We start from the raw sequence: 23597 nt of genomic DNA on the forward strand, positions 1-23597 counted from the left end.
GCGTAATTTTCGAACAGCTAGAGTTACTCTGCGCTCAAAATGGCGGACTGGCCTGACGGGCGAGACGATGTGGAAGTGTTGGCAGACACTTACCCCAGATGCGTGCACTCCAGCACATTTTGAAAATGCTCGTTTTTAACCAGTCCTACGTTTCGAAATTGAACACCACCCATATTAGAGAGTTTTAGCAGACCGTTGATAAGGTGGCTTGCGTCGAACCGTATCAACCGGAACCAATCAGTGGATAAGATTCTGAGTCACGCACCACTGCGATTGGTTCCGATAGGCACGATAACCTTATCAACGGTATACTAAAACTCACTATTGTCTGTCAACAGGACGATCGGTTGCAGACGACGCATTGTCGTCTGCTAGCTCCTGTGTGATGTCAGAACTACGGCTACCTTTCTTCAGAGCAGAGTAGAGAAGAGTTGTCACTCCCTGGCTACTCTGGCAAATTTTCGCCGCAGAGTTATGACGTCATTTCCGCTACTCTGGCTACTCTGGCTATTTTTCGCCGGCTGAGAGTAACTTGGAGTTACCAGAGTTGAATAAGAAAACGCACCCTGTGTGAGGAAGAAAAGAAGAAGAAGAAGAAACAGTATCATCATTTCCATCGTCATCACTCTTCCAAATTTTTTGAAGGGCTAGGTTCGAAACTAAGTGTGTGAGGAAGAAAAGAAGAAGAAGAAACAGTATCATCATTTCCATCGTCATCACTCTTCCAAACTTTTTGAAGGGCTAGGTTCGAAACTAAGTGCAACCACGGCACATTAATGATTCGTTCTGCCAGACGCGCAGGTCAGGGAAGCTTTCCTCGTTACATCCCACTTCCACAAGACGAAGGTTCTGCAGCGGCGGGGCAACACACGACAAGACCAATTCACTTGAAGGCAAGGGCTGTCCATTTGATAGTGGGTGTAGCTTACTGCTCACTTATGGTAGCAGTTAACGTTATTGCTGAATTGAAATATCCCTTCTGCAACCATCCCGTACGCTGCTACAACTTCAGAGCTGAGCTTTCGAGAAGCATTGACAGAACCATCGATCCTTGTAGCAATTTCTACAACCATATCTGTGGTCGTTGGACACTGCACGCGGGCGCGGTTCCTGATCAATTTTGGATCCTTCAGTCAAGAACATTCATTACGCTTTTCGAAGCACTGCAAAGGCCTCGCGAAAATGCATCCTCCTCTGCCGTTGACAAAGTAGCGCTGGGATTTCAAAGCTGCGTATCGGTTTATATGAACCAAGAAAACCACAACGACGTCATTAAGGCGCTCTTTGTCAAGTACGGATACGATTGGCCGTCATTGTCAGTGCCGAATACCTTCGACCTCCTGGAGTTCTTGGTGGGCATGTCATTAGACATGGATATTCACACCGTCTTTGGACTCTCGTTAGCACCCTATCTGAGGACAGACGATCGATATTCTTTAATCTTCACAACGACTGTGGCCAATCCGGTAGCCGAAGTAGTGGAGCGACTCGGAATAGAGGCTATCGAAGAATGTATCGCCACCTTTGACTCGTCAGCTATCGGCAAGCACACACTAGCTGTGAAGGTGAGGCAAGTGCACCAGGACCTGCGTCACGTGGCCTCGTTCGACCAAAAAGAGGAGCTTCCATTTTACACAAAGTACCGGGAACTACGAAATATAACTCCCAACATCAAATCTGACGTGTGGATAAGCACAATCAACAGGCACCTTCCAGAGGGGATGGGTGTGGTCGATGACGACGAGGTGCTTATCACGTCCTCTGCTCCTCTTTCGATGGCATCTTCGCTACTAATACTGTACAAATTGAAAATGGCTGATTTGATGCTCTATTTGGGCTTTAGTACGGTTATGATGCTTGCACACGCGTTCTCGCACGCCCAGATGACGTGCTTTTACAAAAACCCAAACTTTTCCAAGAACGTCGGCCTCATGAATGCTGGTGCTAGCTGCCTCGCAACCATGCATACTCTTGCACCGTTTGCCGTTGCCCAGCTGCTGTTCGACGAAATTCTTGATCCATCAACCGTAAACTACACCATCGTCCTGAGCAACAACATTCGCAGGGCCGCCTATTTATCTTTGGCCACTGTTTCATGGCTGGATGATCCGTCGCGGGCGAAGGCAGTGGAACGACTTTCGACGATCATCGATGTGGTTGCGTTTCCGTCGCATCTTACCAATCGATCTACATTGAATGAGCACCATTCATTCTTGCCTTCCTTCGAGAAGCCTTTCATTGTAGATTACCTGGAATCCAATCAAAAGAAACTGGCCATGCGCAAACAGCTACTGCGTCCAACGCACGGCCAACCGAAGGTACGCCGGGATGACATGGAGATACCACTGATCATAGTAAACGCCTACTACCTACCGATGTTCCACATGATGGTAATACCTGGTGCGATCTTGCAAGCCCCTTTCGTGTCGTCTGAGCTTCTGGACGCTGTGAACTACGGTAGCATTGGTCGCGTTGTGGGTCACGAAATAATGCACGCCTTTGATCCGAACGAAGCTTCTCTTAGCCGCACTGGAGAGAGAGTGGACTTGTTTACCGACAAAGCACGCGGTGTTGTTGAGGAGATGCTGTCGTGTCTGAAAAATCAAGTGAACGAGGCGGGAAAAAGTACAACCCTTGGCAACGCCTCTATTGGACAGGTCTTCGCTGACAGCGCGGGCATCGAGGTTGCCTACAAAGCATACAGCATGCTACGGAAAGAACCCCGTCGAGACGAGTATGCATCAGACCAGCTATTTTTTGCCAGCGGGTGCTTCTCCTACTGCTCCCTGTTAAAGGACAAAGTATCCCCCAACCAGCGATATCCTTCAGCAGCAATGCGCTGCAACTTGCCGGCTATGAACATGAAAGAGTTTAGTGAGGCTTTCTTTTGCTCAGCCGGTGCGCCAGTGAACCCTTCGAAGCGATGCAGTATCTTTGGAGCATGAAATACGTGTGCGTGACGTGTGTCTACGCTGTCAATATAATTTGTAAGAATGTGAAACGCATGATTGTCGGAACTGGTGCACGGTAGTTCTCGCATTTTGTGTCTTAGAAATAGAAGAGGTTGAGAGTATCGTGTAATATACTGTGTAAATTTTTAAATATTTAAACTTACGAAAAAAAAATTATCCACGATGTATTTACGTGCCAATAAAGTCCAGCTCATGTGGCGCTTGTTGTAGGCGTGGCAGTGCCAAAGTTTGGTAGAGTAATATTTTCCTGTTTTATAATCTGTGTTAAATAATAACCATGACAGTGCGAAAAGTATTTTCGATCAATTATAGTTTCGCTAAAGACTGAGGCATGAAGATCCACATGCAGCGCCCTTGGGTTGCACGCGACCATGGTTGTGCTGCGGGACATCAGCCTACGGTGCACTAATGGACGGATGGATGAAAAAATAGAAAACTATAGAGATGGTTGTTCTACAAATGCGCATCCGGTTCATGGGTGAGGGTGGTGGTCTTTGTCGAAGGAGCGAGAAGGAAACCTGATGATTTGGTGGTGGAGCTATCGCCTCCCCTCTCCCGCTTACATCACTGGTTCTCAACAGGGGTTCTGCGTACGTGTATCAATGTCGAGGCAGTAAGGAGACTGTTAGCAGGAACTGAGTTTATTCCGCACCATGCGTGTTGTACAAGCGAACCATCGAACTCCCGCGATACCAGTGTGGCTGACACGAAGCTCAACAAACCAGTATTACCATACCAGTACGTAACAACGTGATACTTGGGTACCAAGGCTTGCTTTCAGACAGATTTGGCATCTGACCGTGCACGACATCTCTTCGTTGGCGCTGGGGCTTGCACCGAGATCCTGGACCAGGTTACCACGACTGACGCTCATTGTAAAGAGTACAGCCAGCAGCTATATTGTCAGCACATTGTTGGCACCACCGACAATGCAATATCACCGCCTGATCCATGCATTGTGATATCATTGTGTAGAAGAAGGTTCCTCGAAGTCAAGCTCTAGCAAGGGAAAGGGTGCAGGCTAGCTGGTGTAGATCCATGAAGAAGACAGAGAGATACGGACAGAGAAGGGACCAAGAGCTTGTGTGTTTCGCCTTCTCTGTCCGTGTATCTCGGTCTTCTTGAAGGATCATGGTCGAGCGATCACGAGTTCCCCTGAATAACATAAATTTAGAACCACTGGGCTTACATAACAGCGGGGCAACACATACGAAACAACATGCGAAAAGCGTTCTGTGGCAATGTATGCATAAATATGTGCTGGTGGCAAGGTTACAAATTATGTATAAATTTCGCAATCTAGGCTGAGAGTATATAGCCTAAATTTTGTAAAGTGTAAGTAGGCAAATTCTAGTATGGTATGCAATTGTGTATATCGTGAGCAGAATAGACGTCCACTTGTCGTGTACCTGCATAATATTAACTGAGCTACAGGAATCCAAGTGGAAGAATACTAGTCTATTCCTAATCTTCACATTAATAGCGAATTTGCTTGGTCAAAATGTGGCAAAACGGCCGAGCGCTCGGAAATTGCTAGTCTGCCCGCGCTGGGTCACGTGGCAGTTGCCACCCGAGGATGTGCTAGGAATCGAGCTGTTACGAATCGAGCTGTTTTAGTCGCTTGGATCACGCTAGGGGCATCGTGGTCACGCTCACCTTCGGGTTCGTCTGCTGACCCAGGCGAACTTCGACGTGCGGGCCAATGCGGCTCGCATTGGCCCGCAGGTTGAAGTTCATGTACGCCACGCTCGCCACCCTCCCTCACAGTGCGGATGTGACGACACCGGTTATAGTTGAGCGATTCGCTGCCCGGTCATATCGAGACCGGACGGAAAAAGTGCTAGCTGGCAAGTTCCGGGTGCTCGGAAAGCGCTACGCTAACATGCGAGATTGCTGCGTTTTCACCAAGCGGTCATCATTTCTCGGGGTCTGGCAAAAAAAAGTTGCCACGAAATGACCAGCCGAATTCGCAATTAGACATTTCTATAGAGGCCGGTTTGGCCACCCACGGTGCTGGGGGTGCTTACACACCACCCCTACACCATTGCGATGTGCTGTGCAAACCACGACCTACTACTACTACTAGAAGTGGTAGGTCGTGGTGCCAAAAGACTCGTTCTTCTACTTCGTCGCTCTGTGGCACACCTTCCACGTGAGCATGTTCCTCGCTTCCGCTAGAGAAAGAACGAGAACGAAGCGAGCAGGCCTACCAGGCGATCTAGAACATGACACGCTGGTACAACAACCCCAAGGCTGGAAGTAAGGAAGCTCCAAAACCGTCATGCAACATTGCCTGGCACTCCTACGCGTCTACAGCGAGCCCGCCGTACGTAGAAGCCGAAGAACCATCTGTCCAGCTGACAGCACAATCATTCAGGTGTCCACATCCTTCCGGGGACCTCGACGACTATTACGGCACATCGGGACCATTCCAAGCACACGTCTTCTACTTCGTGCTTCTAGTCTTCTTCGTGAGCTCGCTGCATACGTACCTATCTGCGATATTCATTCGCGACATAGATTATTGGTGCGCTCAGCCTCCCGAATCAAATTTGACCGAAGGACAATGGCTGGAGCTATGCATACCCAGAAGCTCCGACGGGTCCCCAGACAGGTGTCACATCTACGTAGCAAACCGGACGAAGGCTTCGTGTAACATCTGGGTATACAACAAGGACAAGTCCACTCGTACGTTCCGTGACGAGGTAAGCTCCGTGGTCGTTTCAGTTTCAAATGTGCGATCAAGGCGCACAGGAAGAAGCGAGTGGAGCTGCAAACTGGCGACGGATGCCAGTGCTTCATTTTTCTGCTTTCTGTTACTGGCTCATACTGTCGTACTGCCGTCCTTTTGCAGTTTGATTTGGTCTGTCAGCGGGAATGGATGGTCGTCCTCATCGACGCCCTGTTCTTCACGGGAAGTTTGGTCTCTGATTTCGTGTCAGGGACCGCATCGGACTTGTGAGTTGCACACAGAGTACTCTCTCAAGGACAATCAATTCCTGCACATGTACAGTGCTGGACAAAAGTTTATGGAACACGCTCCGACGCATTCCTTCCTCAGAATGACACGCTGGCAGTGAATGGGACCGTATACGGCCTTAGACATGCATGTGCCTAGGTAACCCAGTCACCTGTTTGCAAGTTCGTACGGTACCAATCGCTGCTAGCGTACCACTCTGAGGAAGGAATGCGCCTGAGCGTGTTCCGTAAACTTTTGTCCAGCACTGTACTGTAGGGGACACTGTTGTCTAACATCAGCACTCCGTGGTTTATCTCATCTCAAATCTCCAGGTGTTGCAAGACTATTTCTTTCGAGTAATAAACACGTGCAGCACATGGTCTACCTTCAAACGCAATATTGGCTCAACACTTTCAAGCGCAACAGAGGTAATATGGGACGGCGAAGTACTGACAGGCGATTTTAGCTAACCGTGTCCTCAACAGTACATGTGCACATGATCTCGAGTAATTGAACCGACACAGTATTTCATCTTCAAGGTTGGGCCGTCAACCAGTGATACTGTTCAACACCTTCGTTTTGCTGTGTTCTGGCTTTGCCATACTCGGGATCCCATATCATATGCTCAGTTTCTTGGCGTGGCGTTTCTTCGTTGGCTTTGGCTTGGAGAGCGTCTGCAACACCGGCCTCATTATGCGTACGGGTATCTGTATCCTTACTACATTAGCCACGTTACCGACATAGCACATTTCTCGCGCACAGGACTATACACGCGGTGAGGTCGCAAAAGATAGCAAATTGTACCTCTATGCTCTTTCTCGGATTTTTGAACACTGCCCAAACGCACGAACGGTAAGGAAGTGCCCCAGCACCGTGCTCATTAGCTTTGCCTGTGTTCCACGCACGAGCAGCGTTCAGGATGCGCGTTCCCGAAGCACTGCCGAAGACAAGTGAGTACACGAGGGAGGAATCTCCTCAACGTTCGACCAATCGGACCACGGTGTTGTCCACAGTACCCTGCGTATGACTCAGTCCGTTTGATGGGTCATTTAAATTTTTGATTGTATTATACAGATTTGATTGCTTCAACTGACAACGCGCAATAATTTTGTCTACGTAGATATGTATTTATTTTTTTTTCAGTTGCTGAGGTCACGAGCCAGCACGCGAGATCTCGTGCCGTCGTATCTGTGCTGATGATGCACGGTGTGGGATACTTGTTCATCTGGCCCCTGGTGCTGTACCAGGACAACTGGCTGGCGGTCCAGTTCTTTATCTTGATTCCGACTGTGCTGCTAATTGTTGGTATAGAGTAAGTATGCACGTTTAATATGCCAAAACACAGTCAGGCGAATGTCTTCAGCATCTACAGTGGGTTAAAGATCCCCAAATAGTTTTGCGGACACTTTGCGGACGGCAAAATTTATCTTAGTCTTGACATGATGGACCAGTGCTAGGAACACTGACGATCGAGTCGCTAACGTGGGATTAGTGTGTCCCGTCTAATTCTTCATTAGTTGGTTCATCATGTTACATATTTGCCAACTCACCTGCTTTATCACTGTCATACTTTGAAAGCAACTATGCAATGTGTGTTAGGCAATGTAGAATTCCATACTCGAACAGATCGAACAGCACTGGTTTTCGCGTCCAGTGCGCCGCGATCGCGTCAGGTATGCGCGTTTAATGCGATATTTTTGTGACGTAGTATTTTAGCGAATCTCGCGAATTCGGGTAGTCATTTCGTGGCAACTTTTTTTTTGTTGTTTATCCAGATCCCGCCTTTTCTCGCCAGTTTTGCCAGATGTCGCATGTTCACGTAGCGCCTTCCGAGCGCCAAAAATTTGCCAGCTAGCACTTTTTTCGCACGGCCTCGATGCAGAGGATTGCCCAACTCTATCTGATGCACGTTGTCCGATATCGTCACATCCGCATCACGAGGGTGGCGAGGGACCTTATTGGCCCACACGTCAAAGTTCACGTGGGTTAGCAGACGACGGAACCCGAAGACTGGCAACCACGACGTCCCAAGCGTAACCCAAGCCTCTAAAGCTACTATCCTTGGCACTTATGTTCGGGTGGCAAAGGTCACGTGACCCAGCAATTTCGGAGCGCTAGGCCGTGTCGCCACGGAACGACCACCCGAATTCGCCATTAATTCTCCCCACGAGCGTTCGTGCAAAGTTGGAATGCCGTCGAAAGCAACCGAAGTGGCACGTGCTCCAACACGCCCACACAAACGTTCGCTGTCCTGTAGTATCTCGGGTGGTCACATTTTTCTCTTTCGAATTTACTCTATCGAATGGAAATTATCTGATAACCACCGCGCTCGTTTGAGTCATGGTGATGCATGATGCACTATCTTCGTCCTGGCCTCACTGATGTCCCTGGGGGAGAAAGGCGCAACGTGCCAGAGGTTATCTCTCCCGCGACTAGAAGAGGACCTGAGAGAGGAGGAGGGGGCTCCTGTCGGGGCGTTTGATTTGCTACCTTTATCAGGTCACAGTGAATACATACGGCCTCTCTTCGTTATTGGGATGTGACAGTACCGCGTTGTGTTTGTGTGCTAGAGAGGATGGCCGGCGTTTTATGCTTCCCTGTTGTCCTAACGTTACTCAAGGTGAGAGACCACCTTGTTTTGGTCAAGTTTTGTTGTCACGACGTTTCCGTGACTTGCTTCGGAAGCATCCGTGCCTCCCACATTTATCTGTGCTGTATGTGCGTGCATCTCATGTTCGCGGCAGCAGGCGCATTTCTCCAATAATTTGTTGGTTCTTGTTTCATGCTTGTGAGCACTATGCTCTGCTGAATGCGTGATAGTAACTCACTGCAGGTTGAAAATCGTATTGGTTGTCAGTGATTCGAAATTCTAGTGTGCTTCAAGGAAGAGTGCAGTGCGCTATATAGAAGTTCGACGATTAATGGCTACGAAAATATGGCTGTCGGAAAATCTGTTAGCATGACCCGGAACGTGAAACTTTGGCTTGAATGAATGTGAGGCAGGAGGCCTGCTTCGTGGGGACAAATGTTGGCAACAATTGAACCCGTGGGTGCAATACGGGGATAAGTCGAGAAGTCCCAAACCGAGACCGGGGACAGAGGGGTTAGTATGCGTCCTGGGCCGACGTCAGGGGGAACTGTGCCGACATTCTTCTGAAAATTCTTCGGAAAACCCAGGGAAAACCTCAGACAGCACAGCCGGTGGTAGGATTCGAACCCACCACCTCCCAGTCTTCAGCACGACCGTGGCTACCACCAACGGGCGGGACGCCTTAATCCGCCCGGCCATGTCGCTGGTCAACAATTATTGAGTACAACGATGTTTGTACGTAGTAATGATTATTCAGTTCACGAATGCTCTTGTTTGGCATGGTTGAAGGGCGAGTGCAGAGAGCCGTTAATCGCATTCGCACCGCCACACCACGGCATAGTTCACCTACGCGGCGTGCTCGACGCTGTCCTGTTTCGGTACATTTTCGATCTGTACACCAGAAAAAAAATATACAAGGCCTCTGTTCTTCTACATCCTCCCTTTCGTTTTATGTAATGAGGCTTGTGCACGTGACGTCGCGCGCAGCCTTTGCACGCCTTGGAGCCACATAACATTGGAAAACATGGGGATGCGTCACAGGCGTCTTTCTGTGGGCCGAATGAGGCAGCAGAGTATGTTTTTGCAATTTTCTCTCGTAATTGCATGCATACCGCAATAACTCACGGCATGCCCTCCTACTGTAACTCCGGTACGGCAATAGGTTTTCCAATGTCACCTGACCAAACATGACGTCACTGCACCAGTCTCATTTCTGTGGTTCTTCGACAGGGTTATCGTGGAATCACCGCGGTGGCTCGTCGCGCTGCGAGACGTAAGAGGGGCGAAGGCAGTCATCTTCTTCGCCGCTATAAAGAACAACGTTAACATCAAGGAAGTTACTCATAAATGGAACGATCACCTGGACGAAATAGTCAGGGTACTGAGACCTACCAAGTGTTACCTTGTGGAGAACGGACCGTTCACTTATGTTGCTGTGTTTCCAGCAGTGTGCTCCGACACCTCCACTGTACGATTCGTGGATCGATACCCACAACCCCAAGGTTTTGTTAATTATGGTCACCCTGTGCCTTTCATGGTAAGCAAAGTTTCAGCACGAGGTAAACGTCGCACGTACTTCGGCGTTCTTGCTAGATTTTGCACGCAAGCTCCATGCTATTCTTCATAAGCAGAAACTGTACCAACTGTCGTAGACACTGCACGTTATAACCCTGTCAGCACGACACCTGCTAAAGAGTTACGGACAGAAGTGGCCCATGTCATATTGAGGCCAGAAGCTCACGCTGTTGCCGTTGTCTTGCGTAACCCCTTTAATGTCTTATTTATACTCTAGGCTGGCCAATGCCTTCGCCTTTTACTGCTTCGCTATGTCAGCTGCTGGATTTATAGGGGATACTACATATATGATAACGAGTGAGGTGGCGAACGTGCTGTGCCAAACTGCGACGTTCATCCTGGCCCTTCTCAGCAACGCTCATTTGGGTCGCAAGTGGCCATCCGCTCTTTACATGCTCTCGTGTGGCCTGTTCTGCTTCCCTACATTGCTGCTGTACGATGGTGAGTGCACATGAGCTATTAAAAGCGAGTACGGATGCCTGTGCTAAGGAGCGTTTACCAAGCATACGCGATTTCGCGCGATTCCAACCTTCCTACATCGTATTTCAAACTGTGACGCAAGTTCCCTTGCCTTCCATCGCGTTAGCGCCTGAACCACCGCCTTCAACAGCTGTTCGGACCGATTTGGAAAAAAAGGTACGGGTACGCGACTCTGACAAATTTCGAGAAACAGCGACTTCCGTGTGCAGCTCGCCAAATGGACACAGACATTTGCCATAGGCACACATACATTTTGTTGTTCTCTCACCTGTTTAATCCATGCGCATTCGCCTGCGTAATCTTCAGTCCTCGCATACGGCGGATCAATCACATCCATGGTAGCGTCCGAATAACGCACAACTCTGCAGGTGCCACTCCGGACTCGGAAAACAGCGTTTACTTTAGTTACTTTACTTTACTTTACTTTAGATTCTATACGCGAAATTTCAATCCTGCTTACGAACGCTGCGCATTTGTGCCAATTTTTGAAGGTCTGCTGAGCCTCCACAAGTTTCGATGACGCGAGGAGCGGGAGACGTAATCGTAAGCCCACAAATTGCAAGATGGCATGTTCTGGAGAGGGCACTCGTCTCCTAGCAACGACGCCGGCGTCCGGGGTGGGTCACGTGACACTGATCGAAAGAGGGGAAAATAGGAGAGATGTCTTCTCCTTCCTTTGTGTTTTCTCGAAGGCCGGAGCGGTCGGATGACATGTCACGTGGGGCTCCGCTAACGGAGTGCAAAAATTGAGCCCCCGGGAAGACGCGAAGGGCAACAATATTGCCAGATGAGAGCCGGGCGCTCCCTCGAAGCCTAACATGACATCACAGTTCTCAAAAATAAAAATTAAGCTTTCGCGTCACGTAGAGCCAAAATATTTTGGAGGAACGTCAAGTGTGACAAGAAGATTTCAGTGGCATAACTGTGGTAGGATTCAGAAGACACGAGATTTAGTCCGTAGTGGCCCAGGCAGCACACTATCCAGGTCCATTATTGTCAGGAGACTGGAACTACCGGTCCTATATTGGACCACGCTTACCATTATTCTTCCAATAATCGTTGTTGCGTGGGAACGTTGGTCCAAGGTTGCCATCAGCCGGTCAATATTCGCTGGTCACAGGAAATGTAGTCGCCATATAGCCATGAAACAAGCGATATCGGCTGAAATTGGGCAATGTGGTCTACATATAGCCGATAAGCAAACCATATCAGATGGAAGCGGGCAATGCGGTCCGAATATAGCTGGTGTTCAAACAACAATGACTCAAAGTGGGCAATGTGGTCTACATATACCCGTCGTCAAAAGAAAGTTGACTGAAAACTGGCAATGTTTACATATACCGGTTAGTCAAACCATATTCCATCGAAGTTCGAAATGTGGGTTCACATATTGCCGGCGACCGAAGAATATTGGATGAAAATGGGCAATATGGTCTACATATTGCCGGCGACAGAACAATATTGGATGAAAATGGGCAGTATGGTCTACATGTAGCCACCGACCAACGACTACTGGCTGAAAACTACTAATATTGTTTACATATATCCATCGACCGAATAATATTGGATGCAGCTGGGCAGTTAGGACTAGATATAGCCGTGGAACAAATAATGTTGAATTAAAGTGGGCAACATGGTCTACATACAGCCGTCGACCAACGAATATTAGCTGAAAACTGCTAATATTGTTTGCGTACATCCGTCGACCAAATAATACTGGATGCAACTGGGCAATATGGCGTACATATAGCCGTCGTCCAAATAATATTGGGTGCAACGGTCAATATGATGTACATATATCCGTCGAGTAAATAACATTGGATGAAAGTTATAAATATGATCTACATATTGCCGTCGACCAAATAATATTTGATGCAACTGTACAATATGGTCTACATATAGCAGTAGGACAAATAATATCCCAGGCAGCGCACAATATTGGGGGCCCATATTGGCTGAGCAATTGCGACACGGGTCCGATATGGGACCCGTTTTGCCATGACTTACCCCATATTGGCTCAAACTTGGCAATATGGGCCCATATATATACTATATACTGATTTAGCATTTACCCAGTATGGGACTAATGTCCGGCCAATATCGAGCTGCTGCCTCGGCAATATGGGCTGCACATTGGCAGTACTGGAGCTGAATATCGGCTGCCAATATTAAGCCTTGCTTGGGCAGGGTTGCAATTGTAAAATTGGGCCAACATTGGGAATCCGAGATAGCCTATATTTGTCCAGCCTGGGACCCACATTGGGGTGCTGCCTGGAGGCACTTTGACCTCTAGCCCCCGCATATATGGCATTAGCAGCGCAATATTCTCGTGGCGTATGCGAAAACACAACTTTGGGCTTAAAGCATCTTAACAGGTATCCAGTCTCGTTACACTTATAGCGAACAATCTACCTTCCACGATTGGCATTCGTATCACACTTTTTGGATAAGTTTTTCATGTGTTTTCTTTAGTTGAAATTTGACGTCGTTCGTGTTCGCGAGTCTTCTTGAATGCGGAAGCTGTACGTCCGAATGATGGCGCCTTGCGCCACTATGTTCTTAAAGGCTGTTTTAAATATGAATACGGAGAGGCTTTGTTTCGTTCTCTACTTAGTGAATAGTATTCAATTGCAGTCCATCGCTACAGGGTGAAAACACTCTACTGTTCATGCCAAGAGCCCAACACGTACCTTTTATTGCTGGAAAGACAAACCACAGTACCTCGAAATAAGCCATTAAGGTATTCATGCCCTCAGCCAACTGGACACGTAGCAGTGCTATCGACATCGTGATGACGGAAAATCCCGGAAGTTGATCCGAAATGCTATGTGGAAACTCTTACGATGAACAGGGAAGTGCCCGGTGCTTGAGAATGCAAGCTGACTTCCTAAGAGATTGACCCGGACCCACCCATCCCAGAAAGACTTTCCTGTCCGTTACCCGAATTCCCGAAGAGCTTAAACTGCGAACAGCCAAGAAATCATACATCCCAGATATCATAAACCCGAAGAACATAATAGAAGGTTAAATATGGTCCAGATGCCAGGTCCAGGTTTATTCACACTAAAATGCAGACTGGCAGCTACAGCAGGTTAAAAACAATCTGAAACCGACGTTTCGGAACCTGTACGGGTTCGACCTTCAAGATAAAGAAAAAGGGATGCATACACAAACATATCCTGGTCCGCTTCCCGACTGTTACGCCCCCTTGTTCGATAAATGACGGGTCCGGACTCCAGGACGGCTCTTTTCGCTCTGAGGATGGAACCCGTATGGGTCCCGAAACGTCGGTTTTAGATCGTTCTTAACCTGTTGTAGCTGCCAACGTGAATTTTAGTGTGAATAAACATAGTAGGAGGTGGCAAGCAAGCTGGTGTGAACTTGAAGCACCATCCTTGAGTCATCTTTCCTAAGCTTCAAGGATATACTGCAATCTTCAAAAATCACAAACGTCCCGTGAGTTCATCCTATTATATTTCTGACTGACATCACCACACACTATTTAGTGACTCTACGACATACTGCACTCTTCAATGTTACACTAAATTCTATTCAATGCTAAAGATTAACGGGGAGGGGAAGGATGACGTCAACGGGGAATGGATAGAGCCTGGTTCCTCATTCTTGAAGTACCCTACGTAGTGAGCCGTGTCACAGTCCTCAAGTTGTCTTTGGTCCCCATAAGACGTTCTGTAAACACTACTGCGGATCAGCTTTTCTCGGGGACGCAGAATATCATCGCCATCAATCGTGCTCATACCTCCTTCAAAACTCACCCATGCTCAATATGGTGAATGAGTTGAGCATGAGCGATGAATTCCTTGCTTGCTCCACAATGTTCTGAACCGTTTGCCATCATAATGCGTGGTGGTGTTCATACATGATGGAATTTACTGACTGCACTTTTTGCGTAGTGTGCGTCCCCAAATACGATCTTTCCTTGCAGTCGATCTGGTTAAAGACAACAGACACGCCTCGACATGGTTGACTGGCAAGATCCTGCTCTCACTATCTCACGTTGTCCTTAACCTGTACACTCTGGAGGTGATACCAACAGTGATTCGTGGTCGCGGTTTCGGCGCATGCGCTCTCTTTGGCAAGATAGGCACCATACTGGCTGTGGTTAGACTGCGCATAGTGAGTTTCACAAACTACAAACAAACAAACAAAAAACGTGCGTACAATCTCTTGTGATTGCATCTGTCCTTTGCTTGCGTCTGCACACAGCCTGAACCGACGAGGCGGACATTGTACTACATCCTGAGTGCCCTGTGTCTCGCAGACTGTGCTTTCCTGATGTGTCTACCAGAAACAGCCGACAAACGTCTTCCGGACAACCTTGCTGATTTGGAGGAAAGCATTATCGAGTAATGCATTGTATTTTTATGTATGGAGAATGACTGGAATGCTTAAGTGCACGCTTTGCAGGCACCATAAAAGCATGCCGAAAAGCACGCTGTCGAAGTACGAGACATGCTCGGCGCCACCGAGCTGCTTGACATGTACCGAGCAACTGCCACAGGTACATACGACTGAGGACGGAGCAGCAGAAGCCACCGCCGTTGGGTACCACACTTTATGAATCTTATTAAATGTTTTAATGTTTAAATTAATGTATTAAATATAGAGACTTTATGAATTGTATCAAATGTTACTAGCCGGAAGTTGACACTCAGGGCAGAGAAATAGATTGTAGGAAATACATACTAGCATTATAGCTGTGTTGGAGCGCTATGATACATGTAACCAGCAAATAGTTTTATTACTTGTTTCACGCTTATGTAGCGGCACTTGGAGAAGCCCTGTGTTGTCTCCGCTTCGTGCCGGATGTCTTGGTCGTATCGGAGAATGAGGGAACATCGTGACGCTAGCTGCTTTCTCAGACGATACATCGACCATACATCGCACAGTTAAAATAAAATCCGTCGCGGGTAAGTCGGGTTGTTTCTGTGAAATTTGATCTAAAGCATTGCCAGAGCAGGCGACGGATGTTGAGAGCATGCCGCGGAAATCCCTCTGTTGAAATCGGAGAAAACGTCAATCGTACAAGGCAATCAGCGAGAGCCTTTTGCGTGGTGTGACAGCGTCTGCAGGTCGCGGAGAGCGGCAGAGTGTCTGATTGGCTCGCACTGGTGAGCGAAAGTCTGCGTATTTACGCGGAGCAGACGAGCTCTGAGACAATCGCATGCCCTTCGCGGCGCTCCTTTTAAGTTAATGTGTAAGCTGTTTTCGGAAGAGAGGCTTAGGCCAGGCTTAGGCCAAGCATTCTGTCATGCACACGTTTCCGGATTGCGATAGCCACTTTAAGGCGATTGCCGAATGGAAGGAAGGCATATTTAAGGATATGCCTCTAATAATGCCAATGGAAAGTGCATAAACATGCACGCGTCGTAAATAGGACAAGGTGGATGTTGACGAGTGAAAGGGAAAGGGTCAGCTTGAGCTTGAACGACTTTTGATTCAGAATAAGCCATCAAATCTACACGCATGTGCTGTTGGCGTCGTTTCAAGGGAGTTGTACGAGGGTGATAATGACCCGATAATGACTTCGTTCCATTGGCGCACACGGACTTTTCGTTTCTTATGGCATCTTCGACTGGCAGCCAGCGATCGCTCCGGAGCGCTTGCTTTATCTTCGACAGGTCAAAACAGCAGTTTCTTCCATCTTCCTCCGTCTCGGAGCGCTCTGGCTTAGAACATTGGTACCACCAGTCGAACCATTACTCTCCTGTATATTGGATCATCCTTTAGCAGGGTACACACTAGTACCCAGATGCCACTGTAACAAAGTTACTGAACAGGGGATAAGCCGATTTATCCCCGTATTGCATACATATGTTTAATTTTTATTTCATTTTATGGATGTGCATGTGAATGCAACCACTGCTCTGGAAATAGGGACGTCATCAAGATTATGCATCTTTTTTCTATCCATTAACAGGGCTTGGCGCGAGACACGCATCGTGCGTTTTTTAAGTCCTCCCGGGAAAACCCAACAGTAAACAGAGAGAGCAATATATTTTTTTAAAAATTTAAATTCGCCAATCTGATACCCATGGCCTCCTGGAGGTCCCAAGTGCTGCTTTTTTCGTTTTCTCTGCTGTAGCATGGACGCATTCTCTCGTCAATGGGCTTACGGAAGTTCTCAGAAGCGTCATTTGTGGCACTTGTACCATTCGCGACTATGTGAACGAAGTGCAAAAGAAGGAAATCGACAACCGCAAGCTATTCAAGCCCTCCTGATAACGAGACCAGTTTGTGACTGTCGTTGTGTTTTCTTCCTTTTCGCGTACACAGTCTAAAGGTCTGTCCAAAAATCAAACCACGATGCCGTTGAATGCGTGACATGTGTACAAAATATTTTATTATTAAGAGATCACTGACAAAACGATGGTGCACATGAGATGACAGTACGCAGGATGACTGAAGCTGTAATCTTCAGGTGGGTTACGAGGACGTTAATGGGAGGGGCAAAGAGGGACAGTGACATCAAGATATCAAGTTTACTCAGAAGGGTACTCTGCTTCAGGTGGGTATCAAGTATTCATGTTGTGTCGTGACCTGCTAACACGGACACCAACTCCAGAGGTGACGTCCCGCTACAACCCAACGCCCCCATCCCTGCCACAAAGGTTTCCAGTTTTCCTCGGGGAACTGAGTCGTAGCTGGTTTCAACGGCGGATGAGTTTGTACTCATCAGGTTCTCCCTGTGTCAGTTTAAGTGATGTAAAGCACAAGAACACAAAAGTGCTGAACGAAGTGAGGCACACAAAACATTGTCCTGAGTCATGTTGTCTACCAACAAAAGCGGTCACGGACGCCTCGCCTCTATAGTGGCAGTGGTGTTTGTGGGACCGGTCAGGCTGTTGGTCAGAAGAAAGTCCTTTGCATGAAGGCATGTCACTCTCGACACCGTATGAGCACCAGAGTTCAATCGGCGAACACAAGTCTTCACTGAGGTCACGTTCCGCATTGTCTTCACGAATTCTCCGATGAAGCGAAAGGTGAATGGAAATGAAAATGCTGTACGTAAGTCCAAACCGCATCAGACGAGTTGGGTCCGTTGCTGAGAATGCCATTCGAATGTCGCACCGCACTCTGAACATAAATTACAGTACGACAAGGATGCGTCGAGCCATCGTCCGCCTCCAATTCCGATATTCGCGTCAAGTGCATTTTAACACACGGCGATGGTCACACGAAGTCCTCGTAGCGACGTTTCACAGGCAGCTCACCATTATCGCGCCGTGGACCGCGTTCCACTGAACGGAGGGGAAAAGTGTGTTGTTTTCTTGCTGAGACAGACTTGGGTGTGCCGCCCTCAGGCTAAAGAAAAAAAAAAACGACTTTTTCAAACATGAAAACGAACAACAAAAGTACATGAACACATGCATGAAGCACAAATTTACACCATGATTCCGTATCCGTCGCATAAGACTGGAACCTCAGCTGACTGGATGCAAATGCTCCAACTCGCACGTTCATGGAACGCCATATACTAACAACATACTGGTTGTGCCTGCCACACCCTTCTTATTCGCTGGATTTAGATCCGTGTGACTTCTTTTATTCCCAAAGATGGAAGTGAGATATGTGTACCGAATCGCACAGGGCACATGACACACTACAACCACATTTTTGAGGGAGCGTGTTGAATCTTGGCAGTGCCGCTGGTGTTTCTGGATAAAGTCTCAAGGGGATTGCTCAAAAGAGTTCATACCGTCATTCGTTTGCCTAGAGCTTGTACGCGTCTGCGTGAGGTCGACGATCTTGTCCCCACATTCTCGGGGAGCAAAACCATTTTGGGGCATATGGGGCTGGTCGTTGCCCTCAACAACGAATATAATTTCTACATGAGCTGTCTCGATTCGGTTGCGCCAAATGATTCGTACTATCATATCACTTTCTCATAGTGATGCCTTACATCCGAAAGTGTCGTCACCAGAGTTTTCTTGGAGCACCTGTTGATGGAGGACCAAGAATGGGCATCTCCTGCGGACTTCTGCATCCACCTGAGGTTCTTCCGGAACCGCCTCAGCTGTTGTTTGAAAAGGCGCGTCGTCAGCGTGTAGAGAATGGGGTTCAGGGCAGAGTTCACCGGAAGGAGGAAAACAGCTACCCACGCGTACAGCGTGTCGCTAATTGGGGTTCCTGGAACGAAGACAGTAACGTGGATGAAACGCATTGTCATCTTTTTCCTGGACAGATGAGGACAGACATCGTGTGCTGTTTTGCCTCCCATCCACCCTGTATACAGACCGCAGGTTTCTTTGTTGTTTATCGCAAGTTTTATTTCTTCCAGTATGTCATGCAGGCGTATCCCTGAGTAGATGTTAGTGATCTTCCTCCTGTTCCTAACCTGTATCGCGCGGACACCAAGTGGGTTTCAAACGCGAGGACATGAGAAATCTGTACTACAAAACGTTACGTTACATCACGCATCAACATCATCAATTCAGCTCATCAACGTGCATCAGCAAATTTGCAACGCCACGACATCGCTTCGAGACGCTTATAGTAGCGGTGCCCGCACACACAAACCATGGTACAGCCTCGCGTGTGTTCCAGAAGCCATCGTCCTACAATACTGCCACGGTGATCCGCATCTTCCTTGAGACTCATACTAACACTGGTCGTCACACAAGAAACTCACATATCCACAAAGTCACATATCCATCCCCCAAGATACCCCTTCCCTCGTTCCCTTTTCGTTTCCATAGTCTCGGGGGTTTTCATCATATGCGTACGTGTCACCAGCTGCCTTGCTTTTTTATCTATTTTATCGTAAGTCATAATATTTACACAAATGCGATGCGGCAAATACGAATTAAGAACATGCGGTAATATTGAAATTGTAGTATCGTATAAATAAATGAACAGTTTTCCTGGAAGTCAGTGAAAGGACCTTTTATGCTGAGCAAACATGCACTCTGAACCAACTCCGCAGGCGGTATATTCCCTTTACTACGTACTGCGCGTGGAACAATGCTGGCTATATAAAATTCTCTCAGATGCTGTCGTTTGTTGTTTGTGACGACGTTGCTGCCACCTTCGAAGAATCACAAGTCGAAACTTATGGGCGCATTGAGGATCCATCAGTGAGAGGCGAGCCGTGACAGACACAGCCGGGCAGATGGAAGTCAGTCGGAAACTGTGCTGATATGCGTTTGCTTCTTTATAAAACGCGAAAAACGGTGTGCTTTGCGAAATCGTTCTATTGAATCGTAAAGTTTGGATTGTAGTTTAAATGCTTTCAACCACAAACATCCTGCACAGAACCCGGTACTCGATTTTTCTGTGAGTGATTTCTTCCGCATAAGAAGCATTCTTTGCCTGTGGGCATCATTGTACCTCACGAGACTGTGATCTCGTATTCCACCAAGGTCTAATAGCGATCGCGACAGCAGGCGCACGGCTCGGGGAGGTAACCTGGGTATATACATTGCAACGGGTTGGCGTTGATTGCCTGATAATAAACTAACCGGTTGCTTGCACTTATTTATACCTATGGGAACGATAATCCGCAGTGAAGGTGACCTATAGGCTATAGTGCACCTCTCACGGGATAGCTTTCTCTAAGGGGAGTGAGATACACGTCTCATTGGGCTATAGTGCCTTGCATATTCATATAAGAAAATTTGGTGTGCTGTCAAAATGCCCCTTGTTGGCGAGCACGCACACGCATATATGTTGGATGATGAGATGGGCGAGCACTTTGGTCCCAATACGGCAATTTCGCTTCCTGTGGCCATTACTTTATCTGGCCAAAAGATATGGCTTTGAACAGCATTCAGTGTCGTTGAGAGCGTCGTCGTCACGGAAACACATTTTTCATTATCCAATCGAATTCAATTCATTTCACTAAACAGGTGTGGGGGCACGGAGAAAAAGCTTATTACGCCTTTGCGCACTTAAGGGGTAGCGTGGTGGCTCTCCGCAATGCGCAACGCTCTGTTTATGTCTTACGCGTGCGCAGAACCACCAACGCTACCGCTTACGTACGCAAAGGCGATAGCGTACGATATACTATAATTTCACAAGTTTTACGCATATTTCCCGTATTTATATTTCGTTCCCTGTCAGTTATTATCGGAGACGACACGAACCTGTGTGTTTTCAAACACCACATGCTAAAAACATGCCTTTGTTGATGCATGAGACTAGCGGAGCTTATAGGATAAACCAGGGGCCACCAAACAACCACCAACCAAGAGTATACCTGCGATGACGACAACCTTTATAATGACGATAGGCATCCAACACAGGAAATCTGTGCCTACGATGAAGGCGAAACGCTTGGCAATAGCACTGTCCTGGAGCTGTTGCGTTGACCGTAACCCCACATTGGACTTCGTGATGGTGAAGAACATGGCCAAGTATGCGTACGCGATGAATATAAAGGCAACGCTGTTCACTGTGCAGAAGACGAACGCCGAGTACTTCCATCCTACAATAGTAAAAGAGGGAGAGAGAGAGAGAGAGAGAAAGAAAAAAAAACAGGATCAACGTGGCTCCAACCAAAGTTAGCTCGAAAGAGGGGTCCCGACGTTTCGGAGCCGAATCGGCTCCTCCTTCAGGGGCCATATGGCCAGGCGAATATTTTCTCGAATAAAGTATGTAACTACAAGATCACTAATTACCTAGAATTCATTAATTAACTCTTTAACTAGGGGATTTCGCGCAAAAGCGATGTAGCAGAACGGGAGATATTCTTTCAAAAAACACAAAAAACACTTCAACACACGTGCAAGTGTGTTGAAATATCCATCGCTGAATTTCGCTACGCAAATGAACCGAAACAAGAACTACGCACTTTTCGAGCGCAGAAATGAGGTGACCTTCGCCTTATCTGGGTCGGAGAGCGGTCTGTCTGGCCAACAGATTAGCTCCTACACCAATCGAAGCTCCATCGCTCCAAAGCACGTGGCCCTCTCACCTGTATTGCCTGTCGCTCTTTCTGCGCTCGAAAAGTGTGTAGTTCTTACTTCGGCTCATTTGCATAGCGAAATTCAGCGATGGATATTTCAACACGGGTTTTTTAAACATGGAATGGCTTTCAACGAGGAATATCTCAGGTTCTGTTAACGCGCTTTTGCGTAAAATCCCCTAAGTAATGAGTTAATTAATGAATTTTAGGTAATTAGTGATCTTGTGGTTACATACTTTCTTCGACAGAATGTTCGCAGGCCAACTGCAAAAAAGGCATGGATTTTGCTCTGCTAGTTTTTTAACAAAAATTCGGTAACGAATAAAAAAAACACCCTGTATATATACGCGGTGTCTTTTTTTAGGCGATACAGCTTTTTCATAAAAAGCAAAGTTGTGGGCAAAGGAAAGACGGGTCTCCGAAGATGCGCAATGAACAAAATGAAGAAAAAAAAAGGTGTTCCTTCACGAATTTTTTGCGGACGATCTACCGAATGGATTTTTGTTCTGAAAACGGCTACGATGTCAAGTCACCGAAAGGAACAGATTTTCTCATTGGGACAACTTCGTAGCTTTTATAATTAGATAATTTTTAGGTAATTAGTCATTTGACGCTCGAGCAACATATGGCCAAGAACGTCCACCGGCCCAGAGATGATAGAAGTGAAAACAGCATGTCTATAGCCCCTAGTATCGCCTAAAAAAAGACACCCTGTATACAGTGAACCCTCGTTATTATGACCATGGTCGTTCCCGAAAATTTTCGCCAGAATGCGGAATTGTCATATTAACGGGGGGGATTTGCAGATGTTTCACTGCATTGTTCCCCAGGAGTATGGTCGTAAAGCGCGTATGTCCGGTTATCGGAGGTCATATTAACTAGGGTTCACTTATATAACATAAGTAAGTACTTATTAATAGTAACGTATATGTACTATCGTATATGTACTGACGTGTGTACGTATAAGTACTAATAGTAATTTGGGGAGTAATTGCAGCTTCTAGTCCTCAAGATTGCAATCACTCCCCATGTCAGTTCTCGACCCTGAATTATCCCCCAGCACTGCATGCGTTTAGTCCCTAAAAGGGATTAAAGTTTGAGGCAGTGCACCTAGTCCCCAAAAAGGCTAAAATCATTCTTTTGTTCTAAAGTGCGGAAACGGTGTGGAGAATTTTGGAAAGCACACAGTAACACAAAGACCTCCATCGTCTAGACAAATAGCACTCCTTCACAAGATATTGGACAACATTACGCCAGAAACTCTCAACACTCGATTTGCACATCGTGCGTCATCGGATTCAAGCATAGGGCGAGACAACAAGTACACTTACCTCTCGACGCAGGATCATGTATATGAAGCGGCAAACAGACACCATTGTTGCCGTAGAAGTCCTTGCCGTAGCAATCGGGCCACATGACAGGAACGGCAGCAATCATTACAGTTACAAGCCACACAACCGCCATGCTGAAAACAGCGAACCACAACGTTCTTTTCTTGAGGGAAAGCGGGTACATGATCGACACAAAGCGGTCCACAGTGATCACGGTCAACGTGAACACAGAAGCTTCACTGCTCACTGTTGACAACAGCCCACACAGCGTGCACCCGATGGAGTGCCTCCAGACGTAGTCGTGTCTGATGTATTCGCCTCGGAACTGGACGTCATGGAATGCGATGACGATGAGGTATATGCCCATCAAGAGATCGGAGAGGGCGAGGTTCTTGATGTAAAAGGAATGGACTTCGTTTTGCTCGCGGAACAGTATTCGCCCCACAAGGACCAGAAGGTTTCCGAGGCAGGCAATGGTTCCAACGACCCAGGCGGAGACTCGGAGAACTACGTTGTCCAGAAGGTGGGCTAGGCTACTGATGCCGTCCCCTCTGGGCTCACATACGCGGACGTGCAGGGCTGAGTGACACATGGTGAAGTCGCTGAAGTAGCTAAAGTGACAAGAACGCCACCTGTTGTACATTGTCTGTTTACACTGAGTAAAAAAAACCTGCTTAGTATGACCTCTGCTGAGTACCAAGACCCAAGCCAACAGCAGAAAAAGATCGTTTTGCGCATGCAGGTCGTGCTCACTAAAATATTG

The 23597-nt window shown here is 47.4% G+C and overlaps 3 protein-coding genes across 6 annotated transcripts in view; 2 read left to right on the forward strand and 1 right to left on the reverse strand.

The window, feature by feature from the left end:
• Positions 1-1244: 1244 nt before the first annotated feature.
• Positions 1245-2945, forward strand: LOC135400610 (neprilysin-1-like). The gene has a single exon (XM_064632442.1). The coding sequence runs from the start codon at positions 1245-1247 to the stop codon at positions 2943-2945; it is 1701 nt and encodes a 566-aa protein (XP_064488512.1).
• A 1969-nt stretch (positions 2946-4914) lies between these two features.
• LOC135401152 (solute carrier family 22 member 13-like) lies at positions 4915-15211 on the forward strand. Its single transcript, XM_064633364.1, has 10 exons — positions 4915-5677; positions 5827-5930; positions 6471-6628; positions 7075-7243; positions 9752-9899; positions 9967-10058; positions 10314-10537; positions 14523-14713; positions 14804-14943; positions 15005-15211. Exons 1-10 carry the CDS (start codon positions 5198-5200, stop codon positions 15156-15158), a joined length of 1860 nt encoding a protein of 619 aa, XP_064489434.1. The 5' UTR covers positions 4915-5197; the 3' UTR covers positions 15159-15211.
• A 1738-nt stretch (positions 15212-16949) lies between these two features.
• The window catches only part of LOC135401150 (relaxin receptor 2-like), a 64598-nt gene continuing 57950 nt past the window's right edge, over positions 16950-23597 (reverse strand). For 3 of the 4 annotated variants that reach the window (XM_064633360.1, XM_064633362.1, XM_064633363.1), the window contains 4 exons: positions 22835-23445; positions 20796-21023; positions 18501-18727; positions 16950-17902 (listed from right to left, as the gene is read on the reverse strand). In XM_064633360.1, coding sequence (XP_064489430.1) covers positions 17771-17902; positions 18501-18727; positions 20796-21023; positions 22835-23445 — 1198 coding nt within the window. In that variant the 3' untranslated portion in view covers positions 16950-17770. The remainder of the gene's footprint in view (positions 17903-18500; positions 18728-20795; positions 21024-22834; positions 23446-23597) is intronic. The other variant, XM_064633361.1, reaches the window with a different exon arrangement.

Source organism: Ornithodoros turicata, chromosome 7 (assembly GCF_037126465.1).
Source record: "Ornithodoros turicata isolate Travis chromosome 7, ASM3712646v1, whole genome shotgun sequence".
Classification (NCBI taxonomy): domain Eukaryota; kingdom Metazoa; phylum Arthropoda; class Arachnida; order Ixodida; family Argasidae; genus Ornithodoros; species Ornithodoros turicata.

Bases quoted from the DNA above. Each gene is read 5' to 3' on its own strand.
- LOC135400610 (XM_064632442.1), top strand. From the start codon at position 1,245: ATGAACCAAGAAAACCACAACGACGTCATTAAGGCGCTCTTTGTCAAG.
- LOC135401152 (XM_064633364.1), top strand. From the start codon at position 5,198: ATGACACGCTGGTACAACAACCCCAAGGCTGGAAGTAAGGAAGCTCCA. The intron at 7,244-9,751 runs GTAAGTATGCAC...GTTCTTCGACAG, and splicing joins CTGCTAATTGTTGGTATAGA to GGTTATCGTGGAATCACCGC. The intron at 10,538-14,522 runs GTGAGTGCACAT...CTTTCCTTGCAG, and splicing joins TACATTGCTGCTGTACGATG to TCGATCTGGTTAAAGACAAC.